Consider the following 17822-nt stretch of genomic DNA (forward strand, 5'->3'; position numbering starts at 1 on the left):
GAACTATTAGCTCTTCTTGAGCTAATGGAAAGCTCTGTAGGTATAAGGCAACAGTAGCCAAAAGAGAAAGGCAAGAAAAATAAGGCATTTAATATCAGAAAGAGGACTATGGGCAAAAGTCAAGGTGACTCAACATAAAAAGTGCAAGTCACACTGCTAGAAGCTACGCTATTAATACCCTAACATTTTTTTTCAAATTTAAAATTGTTCTAAAATGCTAAAAAAAAAAAAATGGGATAGGGGGGAGAAGCTTGAGGTCAAGAAAAATCTAACCAAGAAATCTTACATTTCTTACTTGACAGCCAAACTTAAAATAGTCTATTGAGGTCGGTAGTCCAGAAATTGGTTTAAAGAAAAAGTCTTAGAAGGCAGTTTGGTTAGACAAAGATGTTTTACAAATATGCTTGTGGTGTAACTCAGCAGTGGTCCAGGGTGCAGGCTCTGTGTGTGAGGATATCCCTTCAGGGTTGCCTAGCAGGGACTCTGAGTTCACCTTTGCCTCTTTCTGCAGCCATCTTCCCTGCGAAGAGTCACCATTGCCTCTCTACCCAGAAACATTGGAAATACAGGAACGGTAAGACAGCTCCCAAGTGTTCTTAGCACAAAACTCATCCTCAGGGCAGCCTCACTCACTCCATGTTTATCATCCTGTACCTTTAAGGCGGCCGGCGTGGAGAACAATGACCGTTTCAGCAGGAGATCCAGTAGTTGGTAAGGCATTATTTTTTTTAACATTCTTTGGGGACTTTATAATTAGGCTCAATGAGTGCCTCAGATGAGCGAGCCAGTCATTTTGTGTGGAGTATGTGAAGCAAATCATACACCACATATTTTACTTACTCCGTAATCTTTAAAGCCTTAAAGCTTACGGAGTAAAGAGGTGACTTTGCGGGGAGGAGAGGTTGTAAGTTTCATATGGATTCAAACTACAAGTATATTTTGTTTGACTATTTAGGCGCATTTTGGGGTCAAAACAGAGCGAACACCGCCCCTCACTACATCGGTTTGTTAGCACCTATTCCTGGGCAGACGCTGAAGATGAAAAGGGTCCGCCAAAGTAAGTGATGCTTGGGCTGTTCATCTTTTTAAGGATTTATTTATTTGGAAGACAGAATCTCACACACATACACACACACAGATGGGTCTGTCATCCGGTGGTTCACTCCCCACACAGCCACCGTAGCCAAAGCTGTGCCAGGCCCCTATTCCTGGTCTCCCACATAGGTGGCAAGGGCCCGACTAAGCACCTGAACCACGTACACTGCATGGGATTCCAGCCCAGCAAGTGCTGACTTAACATGCTGTGCCACAATGCCAGCCCTCCACAGTATTCACTAACCCAGTGACAGGAGGAGACCAGCACTGCATCGCTGAAAAGATGTGTGAATACAGTTGTTTTTGTAGCTTTCAGGTTTAAATTTGCAGAGACGGTGGCCCGTAACAGCTTACAAAAGAGGCTTGTATTCTATTTTGGCCACGAGGAAGGAACGGGGCCCCAAGCAGGGGAGCCCATGGACTTGGCATCTTCTGCATTTCTCAGGGTGTTCTCCAGATGCATAGTTTTGTGCCAGAAAAACCACACCATTTTTTATTGTTGTGTGGGTTTTCCTAGTGCCTCAAGGGCACTGCCCTCTCCCCCCACTCCCCCCCCACACACACACACCCAGAAAACTCACATGATTTGCTAGCTGCCAAAATGGAAAGATGACTCCAGCACAATGCTGAGGGCAAAAAGGCAGGGCATAATGCAGTGCTGTTTCTAAATCCTTGGATGACACTGCATACACCGCTTGACCTCAGGTAAGTTCGGCACAATGCCTTTACGTGTGCACATGCGCATGGAGTGTGGAGTGTGATAAAAGAGGAACAGGACCAAATGGCTTCCCTCAAACTATATATGTTTGTATTACATGAAACAACTCTCAGAATTTAGTTTCATGTAATACAAACTCTTTAAGCTTAATCCGGCTAAGTAAATTTCTGAGCTGGGTGGGGAAAGAATCATACAAAAATTATATTCTAGGTTTTGCTTTTTGTTTAAATGAAGTCTGCAAGCAACCGACTCAAATTTATAAAAAGGTAGCTGATCCTGGTTTTAGAGTCTTCAGTTTGAAAGGCAAGAAAACTCAAACACTGGCGCCACAGTTCCCTTTGGCAACTGTTGTACATGATTTGGGATTTTGAAATTCATTTATGTGACAGGGAACAGCTTAGCTACATCACAGCGCCAGCTCCAGGTAATCAATGTTTGCAACTAGAGATAAGATCGCTTCTATTTATCAACTATCTGAGAGCAATTTATTTACAGAACTAAAGACGATGCTGAACCATTACCTGGGGAAGAAACGGTGGAGAAGACAAGGAAATCAAGTGTGTCTGAGAAGAAAAGTAACTCCCCCAAGTGGGAGGTCTCTTCCATGTGAGTTGCGTCCTTGCTCAGCGGCACCCGGCTCAAATTCCAGCTTCTAGCAAGCTGTGTGATTTGGGTGCTCCACATTGGACAGATGAACCCATTTCATCCCCCTTGAAACAGGATAGAACATACGTTCTTCTGTTACACATACTCTATGCCAGACAGTGATTATTTTCAAAGACTTTTTACACAGTCCTGTAATACCGTGGGCGGCTCTGAAAGAAATACAGGTTGTTTTCCTATAGTTAAAGTATACCAGGAAAACATGACATGGTGCATGATTATATACACAGCACCATACCCAGTTGACTAAGTATTAACAAATGCATGCGCTCGGTTGTACCCAAAGTCTAAATCACATGATTTTTAGAGCATTCATTCTAATGAGGGTAGCTAGGCATGGTACCCCAACCCAGGGGGTTAAGTGTAAGGCAATAGTGGTGGGACTTACGGAATGTTGCTGATGTCAGTTACCATACCACGTGCTGTGTTTCCCTTGTAGTTCTGACATCGTAGCTTCCTGGGCAGCGTACCTCAAGACCTCCTTCCAGAAGGTACGCAAAACCCTCTGGCTCTCTGCCGCCTTCATCGTGTTGTTCGCAGCTCTGATGAGCTTCCTCCTGGGCCCGTTCTTCCCCAAGTCCGTGGACGCTGCTCCCACCCACAACGGGGACTCCTGGCACTCTCTGGAACACATCCTGTGGCCATTCACTGGACTGCGACACGATGCGCCACCTCCAGTGTGAGTGCAGCGTGTCTACCTATCTGTATGACTATTTTAAAGTTTCAGTATCTGAACTGTGCTAATCAGTAACTTTTACCTGGGACAATATCCAAATGTGGAGATTGTCAGAATCACTAAGATACTCTACATTCCCTGCTCTGCTGATTAGTGCAGCTAGAAGAGAACAGCGGCAGGCGAAAGCCTGGATGGTGTTTCAGTGAGCTTTTGGGGGAGGAAATAGTATATTATTCTGCTAGATTTTATTGAAATAAAGAAGCATTGAGATGCAGTGACCTTGTTGCAATTCTCTATAAGCCCCACTTTCAGTAGGAAACATGCTATTCATTTGCTTTATTGAAGACATACCTGATTTGTTCGCCCCACATTTGGTTCTTGAATCAAGGTTGCATGTGGCGATTAAGAGTAGCTAAGCACTCTAGTCGAGAACAGCATGTGACACACGGCGTCAACCAAGAGGCACGGGGGATCCCTAACCACCTCCATCGCTTCTTTGGAAGCAAAATCCTTAACCATGTGAAACACAGTGGAGTGGAACTCGGTGTTGTCTTTGAGGGCTTCGGAGAAGGACTCGCTGTCTTCGTCCACCTTGAGTCTCTGGGCTCTCTCCCCGCTGAAGAGCAGAAGGTCCCACTTGGGACTTTCAGCAGCTGCCTCTCTAAGATATTCTTTCACCTGCATGAAAATCAGACAAATCCATCACCAGGGTTCCTCCTCTTTCACAGAGCTTCAGCCCTTCCGGTTCAACTCTAGCACTGGACGACTACGTTTATAAACAGTCTTAAGTCTTGTACTTTTTAACCAAGATGCTACTTTTCTATCTAATTTTTGGAGGCTAGCACCAAGGATGTATCGACCTTGTACCTGTTATGTACCTTGCAGGTAGGGGCTAACTCAAGTGAAAATTCCAAATTCATCCATCAGCGAGTTATTTCTTTACTGTTCTTTTTAGTTGGAGGGGTCACAGTGTACATTTCATTTTGGATACTGTACCTTAAACACAACCTTTGTAGAATTGCACAGCATATTCCACCTGCTCCAACCAAAGGCAAAGGCGGGACTCAGCAGGGCTATCTGTCGGTAAGCTTTCATTTCTACTACAGGAACCTGTCAACGGAGAGACAGCATCAACCCCAGTGTTTAACAAGCGTCTGCCAAACCACTGCTAACGTTGGGTTCTTCTCTAACAAAACTCTCCAGGACCACATTACCTGCTCCTCCCTTCTCTGCTCCTCCCTCCTCGCAGATGCAGGCTGCACCCTTGCATGCTCTCCAGCAGCTGTGCTGTTCTCCCTGCACATGCCCATTTGGATCCACTCCTCGGCCAGAGGCTTTGCGTACAGCCTACCTTCTCGTAACCTTAGCACTCTTGTTAACTCTGCCCCCCACCCCCCGCCAGCACTTCTGCTTTCCTTTAACCATGGTGTGCTTTGTCTTCCTAGCAACATCACTGCCTTTTTGGTTTTGTTTTCCCTCTACTACAGTGGAAGCTCCACACAGGTAGGCACCGGTGTTTCACTCACTACTAACATCCCGCTCATCCAACTGGTGCCTTGTATATAGGTGTTTAACAAAATATTTCTTTCTGCAGTCTTCTGTAAGCCTGACAGGCCCTGCAGAATAACAGGCAAGTTCAGATACTGAAACCAGGCGGTCTGTGGTTGCCATGCATAGGTTACTGTTGCCTTGGCTACAAGGTTACCTCCCAATGCCCTATAAAGGTCTGTCTCTATGGCTTGTTATTTTCTAGTCTACTGCCAACAAAGTGCAAGAACATTACTGGGAGAAGCTGTAAGTAGAAGTTACTTTGTGTTTCACACATTGACTAGCCAGGTGTAGACCAGGAATTTGCTGATTCTAGAAGAATTTACATTGGGGAACTGCTGCTGTCCTCAAGAAACTCAATTTTAACATAGAAAGGACTCTATTTAACACCCTATGGGCAACGCAAGAAACCTAGAGGCTGGGCCAAGTCCAAGGAAGTCGACTTCCTGTGGGGGTGACCCTTGCAGGCGTTCAGTTTTGCCTGACTTGGGAAGACGCCAAATTACCTGGTCTTCTAGGAAATCTTAGAAATATCCCTTCTCCAAATATACAAACTGAGAAGCTGCTCAGACTACCTTGGCACCACACTGGCCAGGTGCGGAAGTGCCCCCCGACCTTGTCCATAGGGCGAGATCTTTCAGGTCTGTGTTCTCCATGAAGTAGGTTCAACTTCAGAGAACCTTGGATTCCTGACTTTTCACTTACTCTTTCCTACCAATGCTCCCTGTAAGAGCACATAGAATCGAATGTGGGGTGCACCTGAACAGTCACATAAAATAGTTGCTAACATTCTACACGCCTATATTGAATTTAGACATTTTCTTACCTTATTGTTCATGACAACATAAAAATGAGAGTATTCAGAAGGGAAGATATTCACTCCAGCTTCTTTCAAAGCGTTAATGAAAGGAATAGGAGTCATCCATTTCCCTTCCAAAACCGAGAGGTGCTTCCTGTCTTTCAGTTTGATGGATGCTAACATGCAGAGGTTTTCCTGGTGTAAAAAAGAGAAGAAGTTATGAATTAAAGCAGTACACTACACTATACTCTACATCCATCATTGAGGTGGGTACTTTTTTCAAACCCTTTCACTGGACATGAAGAACACAGGGCAGGAGCTGCCAGGCTGCTCTGACAGCCCCACGCATGGGCCCAGGGCTCCTGTGCTTCAGCTGGGAGTGAAACAGAAGGTCTTCCGTCTCTTCCTGTTGTCCAGGCCTGTTAGAAGCTGACAGTCGTGGCTGTACAGTAAAGATGCTGATGCAAATAATCTAGTTTTAGAATTCGGCAAAGTAGCCATTGGAAGGTGTACAGAATGTGTGTATCATTTGCAGGATATTTTACTGATAATCAGACATATCTATATGTAATCAGTATGAAAATTAGCTAATTTTCATTTCTTAGACCAAGTATTCAAAACTGGATGTGCATTTCATGGCTCCAGTGTATTACCTTGGGCTACTCACTTGCAGGCAGCTCCATGCCCCAGGGAACCTGCACTCCCCTGAAGCCTGATCTGTTAAGGGACTCTGGTTCCTGGTGTTTCCTCCTTCCTATTGATAAACAAGCAAGTAAGCAAGTATTGGTGTCCTCCTGTGAGGGCTGTGGGGACACAGGCAACTTAGCAGACACAGCACCGCCTGGGTCCATGAGCCCCACCAGGCCCCAGCCCTAGAATCCCCTGAGCAGCCTTAGGGGGCCACTCAGCCTGCCAACGATAGAAAAATGCAAGAGTCAATTACAAACATTTGTAGGGTCTGTGTCACATGGAGGATGCTGTGCCCCCATCTCCAAGTCTGGTAATATTCTAGCCAGCTCTCACACTCAGAGTTCCAGGCTCCCTTTTCAGAAACGGTTATACCTTTTATCATAAAATTCACCCACTTTAAATATATTAACCCTGTGATTTTGAGTAACTTCACTAAGTGGTACATGTGTCACCAGATGCCAACTGGAGAACATGTCATTCCCCCCTAGTAAGAACCGCTACACCCCATTGACAGTCAACCTCCAGTCCCACATTGATCCTGACAGCCAGGATCACCCTCTATCCCTGCACATGTAACCCCATGGAGGCCCTTTCAGGAAGGCACCAACCTCCACTGAATGACAGGGATCAGGAAGCCCTTGAGCAAGGCTTCCGAAATTCCTGATGCTCCTGCTGTAACAAGGCTTGTTGAGCCCCTCACTGATCTACCCCTAGTAACTCTGGGGTACAACTTTGAGCCTCTCTACTTCTATCTATTTATTCAAGTAGTCTTCTAAAAATGATAGCTCAAAGTACATTTTTATATGCAGCCACAAAGGCTTGCATTTCAATAGATAAATCGACAGTGATTGATGCATGAAATGAAAATGTTAAGAGTTGCCCCTTTGGGACTCCTGGATAGCTACTCACCTTGATTTTTATTTGAACCTCCGTGAACACAGTAGTCACGGTGAGAAGTACCGTGTTTGATTCAAGTGGTCTCAGCTCCCAGGACTGGTACGGCATGTTAATGTGAGTGTCTTGGATCAAGGTAACGGGGCCAAAAGTGTCCAGGCTGAATGTCACAAGTCTTTCTTTCCGTTTGTACGAGATATTGCTGATGCCATCTGTTGTCCAGTATTTACCTTCATCAAGAGTGAAGTGCCGTTAGTGATGGAATCACCCAAACACTTGCAATGTGTACAAAACGAACTCCTCTCTTTAGAAGCTCAACAAACAGCTTGGCTGCTTTTGCCCTCCCCACAGGATCCAGTCCAAGCTGCTCAGCATGCAGGACGACCTTCAGGATGAAGCTTCCACTCTCTCTCGGCTTCATCGCTTGCCATTTCACATACCTGTTTCCAGCCCTAGTTTAGTTCCTCCCTTTCCACCCCTCCCCGCATCAACACCCCGCACCTCTGGGCCTCTGCACGTGGAGTCCTCTCTTCCTGGTAGGCTCTGCCCTGTTTTTTCAGAAAAATCCCACTGGCCATGGCTTTCGGACAATATCAACTTAACTCACCTGTCTTAAGGACGTCATTATTTTTAGTTAAGTTTACTTAGTTATGCAGTAGTCACACCACAATCGACTTATGGAACATTCTGAGGTGGTTTTTAAAAACTTCCACCGCATCTGAAAGGCAGTGCAGCACAGGGTAGCAGTGCAGCTGCTGCCCGTGGACTGCCCATCTGCAACAGCCGTGGCTGGGCCAGGCCAGAGGCCAGGAAACTCCATCCTGGTGCTCTAGGGAGGAGGCAGGCACTGAGGTCCTTGCTGGCCTCCAGGGAATACACGGAGAAGGCGCTGGTTTGGAAGCCAGACTCTTTGCCCATAGAACACAGGCCTTCTAAGGGGCAACTTCACTGTAGCACCAAGTACCTATACCTCAGCTATTGGACATTTTTATTCCCCCAATAAAATCTACTCAGTTTTTATCTTTAATTGGAAAGACAGATTTACAGAGAGAGGGAGAGACAGCAAGATCCTCTGTCCACTTGTCCACTCCCCAAGTGGCCGCAACAGCAAGAATTAAGCTGAGCTGAGCCAGGAGCTTCCTCTGGGTCTCCCACATGGGTGCAGGGTCCCAAGGCTTTGGGCCATCCTCGAATGCTTCCCAGGCTACAGGCAGGGAGCTGGATGGGAAATGGAGCAGCGAAGATATGAAGAAGTGCCCACAAGGGATCCTGGCACATGCAAGGTTAGGACTTTAGCCACTAGGCCACCGTGCTGGGCCCAAATCTATCGACAGAAAATTCTCACTCCCCTCTCTAGTCTCAGATAACCATTAGCAACCTCTCCATGCCCTGTCTGGGCTTTTGCGATAAATGCAATTACATAATACATGATTTTTTATGTATCTTACAGCTCAAATTTTAAAAAGCCAATTTAGAAGTACGTAAGGGATTGACATAAGCATTTCACTATAGCTATGTGACGGTCTAATAAGTTTAAACAAAATTCAACCATGCTAGTCAATTAGGGTAATGTATATTAAAATAACAAGATCCTGTCCACACCCACTACGGATGGGTATAATTACAATCACATAACAGATGTGGGCCAGGAAACTTACTCACGGCAGACGTCTAAGATGATGCAGCCACTTTGAAAACTGCTTTGGTAGCTCCTTCAACTATTATATATAAACTTACCAAGATAAGTAGTAAGTCCCTGTCCAGGAGTATGTGTGTTGACACGGCACCTTGTCTGCAGCTTTTCTGTCTCCGCGAGCCCTGTAGAGGATCCCCCCTTTGCAGACGCCTTCCTGGCCGGTGAGGATGGACCCCAACAGCATCCGCAGCTCCTCCCCCCACCCCATCGTGTTAACGTGTACACTCAAGTATTACTGACTACAGTAAACTCTCCAGGGAAGGCCTTGCGCAGTGGTCTACTGGCCCCTTGGAACACCTGCAGGCTTCATCCGAGTGCTGATTCCAGCCCTGGCTGCTCTGCTTGACATCGGGCTCTCTGCTGCTGCACCAGGCAGGAAGCAGATGGCTCGTGTGCTTGAGCCCTGGGCACACCCACAAACCACCCGGCTGCAGCTCCTGGCTCTAGCCTGACCCGAGCGTTTAGGGAGTAAACCAGTGGTGGAAACTTGCTCCTGCTCTCTCTCTCCTTCAACTACATGGAAATAAACATTTCATTCAAAAAACTACCAATTCCCACTATTTTCTGGCCAACAGTTTCCCCATAGTTTTAACATCATTGGAAATGTACATTATTCCTAAATTGTGCACAAATTGTACCTCCCTGGATTGTGCAGGGTAACTTACCTTGTCTACTTCTAATCAAGTGATGAATTTTCGATGTAATGAACACTTAAGAACAATGACTAATACAGTGACACCTTTAAAAAGCAGTATCCAAACAGAAATTACAGAACTATATCATTAATATATGAACTATTTGAAATATACACAATCTTGTAGCCCTATCTATAGAAGTAGAAATGTGGAGCACTGAGTTATTTGTAAAGAAGCATAAACTACTTTTGGCAGAAGTTCCTCAGTTTTTCTGAAAGTAGCTGAAAGTCGATGAAGAAAGAGCCCCTTGTCTTAGTTCTCCAGCCAGTCTCTGTCCTTCCCCCAGACCTGGAAATCCCTTTACAAAGGGATGAATGTGAAACAATTTGAAAAATACCACCTCGCAGCATTTATTTAGAATCCTCAAAACTACGTAACTCAGCCATCACATGAAGGCCTTTCTGTATTCAGCCGGCCAGACTGGCGAGAGGACACCACAGAGGTGCCCAGGCTGGTGCCTTCTCCTGCAGAAACTGGAATGAAGCCACTGAACAGCTGCGTTTGTGGATGGGCATTGTGGTACAATGAATTAAGCTGCTGCCTGCAATGCCACAATCTCACACAAGCGCCGGTTCAAGTCCCAACTGCTCTACTTCTGATCCCGTTCCCCGAGACCTGTAAAGAGAGCAGCTGAACAGGGCCCCAACCCTTGGGCCCTCGCACCCAAGTGGGGCACCCAAATGAAGCCCCTAGATCCCAGCTTCAGCCTAGCAGCTACAGTCATCTAGAGAATAAACCAGCAAGTGAAATGAGTGTGTGTGTGTATGCGTGTGTGTGTGACTCTGCCTTTGAATTAATTTTTTCAAAATAGCTGCGTTTGGGGCTGAAGCAAATCGAGACACACAGTGCACAGGAACCTTTGCAGCACGTGGAGGTGTGTCCCAGTGCAGGGTCTGCACAAAGCCAGTAAGAAGCAATGGCTCTGCTGCACTGGCCAGGGCAGTTCCACCATGTGGAGGGACTGGGTCTGTGGTGAAGTCTCGGTGGCACCCACTCTCGTGGATGCCAGTGACTGTCATGACAGGAGAGCTGTGCACATGCTGCTGGCCTTGAGTCCACCCCTGACTCTCACTTGAGGGCAGAAACTGGCACCGTCTATTTCTAAGCCTCTGCCATAGCAAGGGGGTACATTTCATGGGCCGAGCCACGCTGCGTGCTTGCCATTGACCTCACATATTCACTGCTGGCACAAATGATGTGATTTCCCAGTGACAATCACTCACAACCAGCCATTGTTAGGCCAACGGGTATGTGCCACCCTCCCCCTGTGCCATTGCTGTGACACATGACCAACATAGAACTAGCCTGAGCCCAAATGTACCACCCCTCTGCCTACCTGCTGCATTATTGAAGAGGCACCCAGCAAGCTCAGTGTTTCTAACGCCATCACTCAAACTGCTCCAGTATCACGCAGCATATGCACATGCTATGCTTACACACCCCTCAACCCTGGGTCTCGGAATCAGAAGAGCTCTCTGATCCCACAGTTGTAAGGCAACTTCCTGAAAGACAGGATTTCACATCGCTACGCCGTACCACCCCAGTGTAACCAAAGCCAACATGGCCTAGCAAACCAACATACTAAGATGCATCCTTGGGGAGAAGTTATTATAAAATCCGCCTGAGAAAAGTGCAAGAGAACACTGCTATGTCCAATGTGCACATCTCATGACGGGAAAATGAAAGGTACCAGAACAACTAGGAGCAGAATTCCAAACCAAAGGAGATTGAGGAAACATTTGATTACAAAAGTGAAAGAAAAATTATAAGGAAATCCCACGATACAAGAATATGCAGACTGAGGGAATTAGGAAATGATTCAGGACATGAATGAAAAATTCAAAGAGATAAAGAGCCTGAAAAGAGAGCCAAGCAAAAGTCTTAGAAATGAGTAATGCAATCACGGATTCAAAATACGCTGATGAGACAGTGACCATCAGGAAAGATGGAGGAGATTCCTGCATCCCAGAGAGGAAAACCTGGAGATGTGACTGCTGCCTCAGTCACTGACTCTCTCCCTGCCACCCACATGATGCACCTGCATGGTACCCATACGCATGTGAGGAATGACGCAATGAGTGAAGCACTGTTCCGCTTCCCCCATGTCTCTAGACCTCTCAAATGCATAAACACAAGACAAAGAAACCACAGCTAAAAGCCTTGAAATCATATAGAGCAAACAGGAGCACAGGATAACTGAAGTTGGGAAAGACGTAATCTCCCGGGTAAACACACCCCTACGCCCACACCACGTAAGGATGATCTCTAAGACTTTAGGATAGCACGGAACGAACAAGAAGCTGCTTTGGGGGGGATACCTGAAGGAGAAGAATCAAGGCACAGAACACCTGTTTCATGACACAAGGGCTGCGTACCAGCCAGATGGACCACATACACACAGGGACAGGACCTCAGGGAGACAGAGAAAGTCCCCAGCAGACCTCTTCAAATCAAGCCATGAAAGCGTAACAACAGATTCAAGCCACAGCAGATAACTCAACTCACACTCTATAAGCCACAAGGGAAAAGAATGGCGTCAGTTATGAAAGAAAAAAAGTCTACCAAGATTAGCAAAGCTATCCTTCAAAACCAGGGAGAAATAGATTTTTTTTTCCCCCAAGAAAATCAAATCAACCCTCCCCCTCCCCGCAACCAAAACATAGCAAAACGGCAATAGTGAAAAATACAAAAACAAACAGAAGGAATTCAGCACCACCAAACTGGTCTTTCAAAAGATGCTCAGGAGAGTTGTACACCCAGAGGTAAAATAAAGGTCGCCACTGCCATGGAGTGGGCGTGTGCCACACCAGTCAGGCTGCTTGTAACGCCCACATCCCACACTGCAGTGGCTCCCTGGAGTCCAGGCTGGTCTGCTCCTGCTCTAGCTTCCTGCTAAGGCCCATCCCAGAAGGCTGCAGGTGATGGCTCACGTATCTGTGTCCCTGCCACCCATATGGGAGACACAGATGGGAGTTCTAGGCTCCTGACTCCGGCCTGGCCCAGCCCTGGCTCTCGCAGGCATTTGGGGAATAAATCATGAATGGAACATGAGTGTCTATATATCTGTTTCTCTATCTTTCAAATAAAAATGAAGACAAATTCTAAAAAGATAACTAGAGACCATCAAAGTATAAAACACATTAGGAAACAGCCAAGTATAAAACCCTGTAGGGCACTGGTGCAATGGCTCAACTGGCTAATCCTCTGCCTTCTAGCATCAACATCCTATATTATCACCAGATCATGTAATAGCTGCTCCATTTCCCATCTGGCTCCCTAAGTTCCACTTCCCATTCAGTTTCCTGCCTGTGGCCTAGGCAAGCAGCAGAGGGTGGCCCAAAGCCTTGGGCCCTGGCACCCATGTGGACACACGAACAAACCTCCTGGCTCATGTCTTTGGATCAGCTCAGCTTCAGCCACTGCAGCCATCTGGGAAGTAAATCAGCAGATAGAAGACCTTGGTCTCTCCTTTTCTCTTTAATTCTGCATTTCCAATAAAAATTTTAAAAAGCAATAAAAAGAAGTTTTAAATGTTATAACCTGTCCATTCAACAAACCAACAAACCACAACGGTGAAAAACTGAAGAGGAAGATAGCATTGCAAGTAGTTTAACTTGATAGGTCCAGCTAAGTCTTTAACCATACAATAAAGAACTTGATTGTAATTAAAACAGACTGAAAATAAATTAAAATGACAACCTGGTTACAAGTAACTAACTTCACCCAGCAGAGACACAGATAAAAAGTTAAAGAACGGCACATCATAGTTCTTGCAAATAAAAGCCAAAACTAAGAAGTAATTGCACTTAACAATTAGCAAAAATAGACAAAGATAAAAACTATTTGCAAAAAGGAAAGTTCCACCCATGGTGCCAGTATCCCATACAGGTACTTGTTCCAATTCCAACCCAGCCCCTTGCCTTTGGCCTGGGACAGCAGCAGAGGCTGGGCCAAGTCCTTGGACCCCTGCACCTCCACAAGAGACCAGGAGAAGCTCTGGCCTAACTCCAGCGGTTGTGGCCATTGGAGGGAGTGAATCAGTGAATGGAAGAACTTGGTTCAGTTCTCTCTCTCTCCCTCTCCCTTCTGTCTTTCCAATAAAATAAACAAATCTTTAAAAAAAATGCAAAGGTCATTAGTTAATGCTCAAAGGACTACTTCAGCAAGAAGATATTTCAGCTCTAAGTATATATGTATCTAATACCAAATCACTCACTGTAATGAAACATGCTCAGATCTCGGGAAAGAAAGGGATGCCAATGCAATAGAGGAGGACTTCAACTTCCTCCTATCAACAGAGTTCATCTTAGCACAATTATGAACAAAGAAACAGAGTTAGACTGTGCTCCAGACCAAATAAACCTAAGACACATTTACTTTACCTCTCACACAGAGCTGCAGAAAAGGTTACTTTCAGTACATAATCAAGCAGGAAATCGACAACAAAAGAAACTTTAGGAATTACTCAAATACATTAAGAGTGAACAACTGTCTTTTCAATGAACAGGTCATTGAAACTAAAAGGGAAATTATTTCTTGAAATCAATGAAAATGCAAATGGTATATACTCAAATTTACTAGCACTGAGAGGGAAGTTTAAAATAGTAAGTGCCTGCATAAAAATAACAGGTATCAAAGAACTCAATGGTGCATCTCAAGGACCTAGAGAAGACGACAAAGTTAGGAGGATAGAAAGTTTTAGAGTAACTAAGTGAAAGACCAAAAAAACATTCACCAACCTGTAAGCAAAACTAACCTGTAAGCAAAACTAACCAAGAAAAAGACTCGAAATCAGAAATGAAATCTCAAGATACACAAAAGATTATTAATGACTATGAAGAAATGGCCAACATGATAAATAAATGGCCAACATGATGGAAAACTTAGATAAGGGTACATTCGCAGATACAAATAACCCGCCAAAACTGAGCGACAGGAAAAAAACTTAGGAGGTCGTTAGTAAGTAAGGAGATTTGACCAGTAACAGTCTCCCAACAAAGGTAGGCTCAGTGCTGGACGACATCATTGCTCAATTACATATTCCTTTAAAACATGCATTTCCTTAGTTATTTATTCATTTATTTGAAAGAGCTACAGAGAGGGAGAGATGGAACAGGTCAGGCTGAAGTCAGGAGCCATCATCAGGGAACCAGGTCAGAGCAGGGCAGAGAAGATACACAGCAGCACTCAGGGGACCCTAGTGTCTCAGGCTGCAGCCTAAGCTGCCATGCTGCCACCTACCCTGCCCTTGAAACATTCTTCTGGGAAAAAACATTAGTAGCGTGAAAGAAACAGAAACAGAAACAGAAACAGAAAGAGAGAGAGAGAGAGAGAGAGAGAGAGAGAGAGAGAGAGGTGGGATGATTGATTCTATCCATTGGTTCACTTCCATGTGGCTCTAACAGCCATGTTGTAGTAGGCTGAAGATTCAGAAAGTCCATCAGGGCTTCCCACACGGCAGTCAGGGACTTGAGTATGTGGGCCATTTCCTGCCACCTGCCCAAGCATGTGAGCAGGGAGCTGCACTGGAAGTGGAGCAGCGGGAACGTAGACTGGTGATCCGACATGAGCTGCCACGTAACATTCATCATTTAAACCCACTCACTGCACACTATGTGGCTCCCCCACCTACTATCTAAGGAAGAATTAACACCAAACTATTAAAATGAATCACAGGAAGGACACCTCCAAATCTCATTCCATGTGGCCACATTTTCCTGATGCCATAACCAAAGATACAACAGACAAACCAATCTTCCTTATGAACACATATGCAAACATCCCATTCTAACAGTAGAAAATCAAAATCAACAATGTATCAAAAGACCATTCACCATAATCAAGTAGGATTTATCCCAAGGATGCAATGATGGTTCAATATAAGGAAAATAATTTTTAAAAATACCCTATCAATATAAAGAAACATAAAGTCCAATGATCATACCAACAGATAAAGTATTTGGTAAAATTCAATATCGTTCGATGGGCTAAAAGCCATATAAAAATTGGGTGGAGACAAACATGTAGCAGCATAAAGGCCACAGACGGCAAACCCACAACCAACATCAAAATTAACTGAAAGAAACAAAAAGCTTTCTCTCCCCTTTAGGATCTGGACCTGGACAAGGATCCTTCTCTCACTGCTCTTATTAACCATAATGGAGCGAGACTGACTCAGAAAAATCAGGCAAAATATAAAATCAGGCAAGATATAAAAGCCTGTACTGATGAATGAGCTCAGTAAAGGCAAAGTGTACAAAAATCAAAACAGTAGCCATAAATAAAACTCTATCATTCGCAGACAGCGTTACATGAAGCGAAATACACTAGGCACAATAGAGACAGATACCCCATTCCCATCAATGTGTGCAAGCTAAGGAAAGGCTCGTTCCCACCCGGCAGTCATTCCTCAAGGCCAGAGGAGGTGCTGGGCAGGGGATGGCAGGGGAAGGTTCTGGTGTTCGCAGCAAAGAGCTGACTACAGCCCCCAGGGACGCACAATGCATGCCACGGAGCGCTTCAGGGCAGGAGCAGTAAGAAAAACAAGCGGATGAGAATGCTAAGCACCGAACTTGATCAATACATTCTGTACTCATGCGTGGTGGGGTCACACTGGGTGTCTTCAACATGTGCAAGGGATACATTAACCCACTCGAAATTCAGCGAGCCTGCGGCTAAGAGGGCGTGTTTATTAATGATTAATCACTAGCCTACATTTACTGATACTGAGGATTGTTAGTATTTAATACTTTGAAAGAACAGTAATTTTCCACACTTCAAGAATCAAAAGCACAGAACATGTGGTGGCCAGTTATTGTCGTTCTCAGGTTTCTGTTTGTCCACTCCCCACTCCTAGGACTTGTTGGCAATTTGTTCCAGATGAGAAACATCAGCATAATCAAATAGGAATTGTTCATCTTACAAAGGTAGGCTCTTTTTGATCTACTAAACTACCTTGATATTTTCATTCATTCCCTTTTAAAAATCAAAACGCACTGACGTAACTATAAACTAAGGGCTCACAGTTCAGCAAATATAAACAGTTCAGGCACTACTACTTATAAAAAACAAAACCTAAACTCCAACATATCGATAATTTCTATCAGCAACAACAAAAAATCCTACCGTTGGCATGGGAAATGTATAACACAAGAAATTCTTTACATACTGCACTTGTTTAAAGTTGAAGATTTATCGTTAGTATTCTCATTTTTATTACATAGTTTATGAGATAGTTAAGGCATCACCATACCTTCAGCATCCCACCTTGCAACCTCAGGATCCTCAAAAAAAACCACGTTTTTGTGAACTTCAATTGTGACCTCTATGGGTGGAAAAGAGACTTCCGTCTCATTGTCATCCTCGGTCTCTGGAGGATAGGTGAATCTCTGCAGTCCTTCTTTGAGTAGCTTTAAAAAATAACCAAAACAATACCAAGGTAGAAAATGGACAGGCAATTGCTAAAAATATAGTTACTTTTAATAAGCACTGAAGTTTGATTCAATTGATCTATAGATTAACTAAATGTCAACAAAATGAAAAGAGAAATGATTGATGAAGGGGGGGAAATCATTACAGTTCTGTGTAATTACTCAACTTCCTACTGATCAACTCTACACTGGGAACTTTAAGCTTATCCTCCCTACAAAGCCTGTGTGAGTATGCAACACAGAAGATAACTAAGAGAAATCAGGTAATTTTCCAAATATTTCAAAATTAACTTCAAGGAGGCGAGAGAACTCAGTAACCTACTCATCAGACCCCAACGTTACAGGCTCCATGCGACATCGCAAAGATCAATGTTCCAAAAGCTCACATTTTAAACACCTGGTTCTCAATGATTGGATTATTAGAAAGTATGCTTTTCATTTTTTATTCATTAGTCTAAGGAAATCTAATGATGCAATCATAAGATTAATGTTACAGACTACAGCAAACAGACAGTGTAGACACTAACACGTACAAAATTCAACTCCATTTCACAACCTATTCACCTCCATCTGGAATAAACATCCTAGAATTGACCTGGAAACATATAAGGGCATAGAAAAGGAAGCCCGGAAACCTGCTGAGAAAAGCAGGAATGAACGGGTGGGGGTACTGACAGCAAGCACAGTCCCCCGGGATAAGTAAGACTTGCACATTATTACAAGTAGCACAGAAAGGTCTAGAAAAGTGAGCCAGATTAGAAGTGCTGGAAAATAATAATAATGACTGGATGGGGCACAATTCTAGACGTAAGAAGTTACTGAACACTGCCTTGGCGTGGGGAGAAGAACTATCACTTTTTTTCTTGCAAGGGAGAAAAATACAGGTGCAAAGGAGATGTTCGGGGACTTATAGGAGAG

At 44.6% G+C, this 17822-nt stretch overlaps 2 protein-coding genes across 8 annotated transcripts in view; one reads left to right on the forward strand and one right to left on the reverse strand.

The window, feature by feature from the left end:
- Positions 1-3245, forward strand: part of IRAG2 (inositol 1,4,5-triphosphate receptor associated 2) — a 51922-nt gene extending 48677 nt beyond the window's left edge. For all 4 annotated transcript variants that reach the window (XM_040987427.1, XM_040987428.1, XM_040987425.1 and 1 more), the window contains 5 exons: positions 512-574; positions 662-711; positions 956-1057; positions 2309-2419; positions 2916-3245. In XM_040987427.1, the coding sequence (XP_040843361.1) occupies positions 512-574; positions 662-711; positions 956-1057; positions 2309-2419; positions 2916-3159 (570 nt within the window). In that variant the 3' untranslated portion in view covers positions 3160-3245. The remainder of the gene's footprint in view (positions 1-511; positions 575-661; positions 712-955; positions 1058-2308; positions 2420-2915) is intronic.
- Positions 3246-3375: 130 nt separating this feature from the next.
- The window catches only part of DNAI7 (dynein axonemal intermediate chain 7), a 62512-nt gene continuing 48065 nt past the window's right edge, over positions 3376-17822 (reverse strand). For all 4 annotated transcript variants that reach the window (XM_040987424.1, XM_040987422.1, XM_040987423.1 and 1 more), the window contains 5 exons: positions 16727-16883; positions 7099-7313; positions 5527-5694; positions 4149-4262; positions 3376-3830 (listed from right to left, as the gene is read on the reverse strand). In XM_040987424.1, coding sequence (XP_040843358.1) covers positions 3555-3830; positions 4149-4262; positions 5527-5694; positions 7099-7313; positions 16727-16883 — 930 coding nt within the window. In that variant the 3' untranslated portion in view covers positions 3376-3554. The remainder of the gene's footprint in view (positions 3831-4148; positions 4263-5526; positions 5695-7098; positions 7314-16726; positions 16884-17822) is intronic.

The sequence above is a fragment of the Ochotona curzoniae genome, unplaced genomic scaffold, assembly GCF_017591425.1.
Source record: "Ochotona curzoniae isolate NIBS_2020 unplaced genomic scaffold, NIBS_Ocur_1.0 contig_4645, whole genome shotgun sequence".
In the NCBI taxonomy this organism is placed as follows: domain Eukaryota; kingdom Metazoa; phylum Chordata; class Mammalia; order Lagomorpha; family Ochotonidae; genus Ochotona; species Ochotona curzoniae.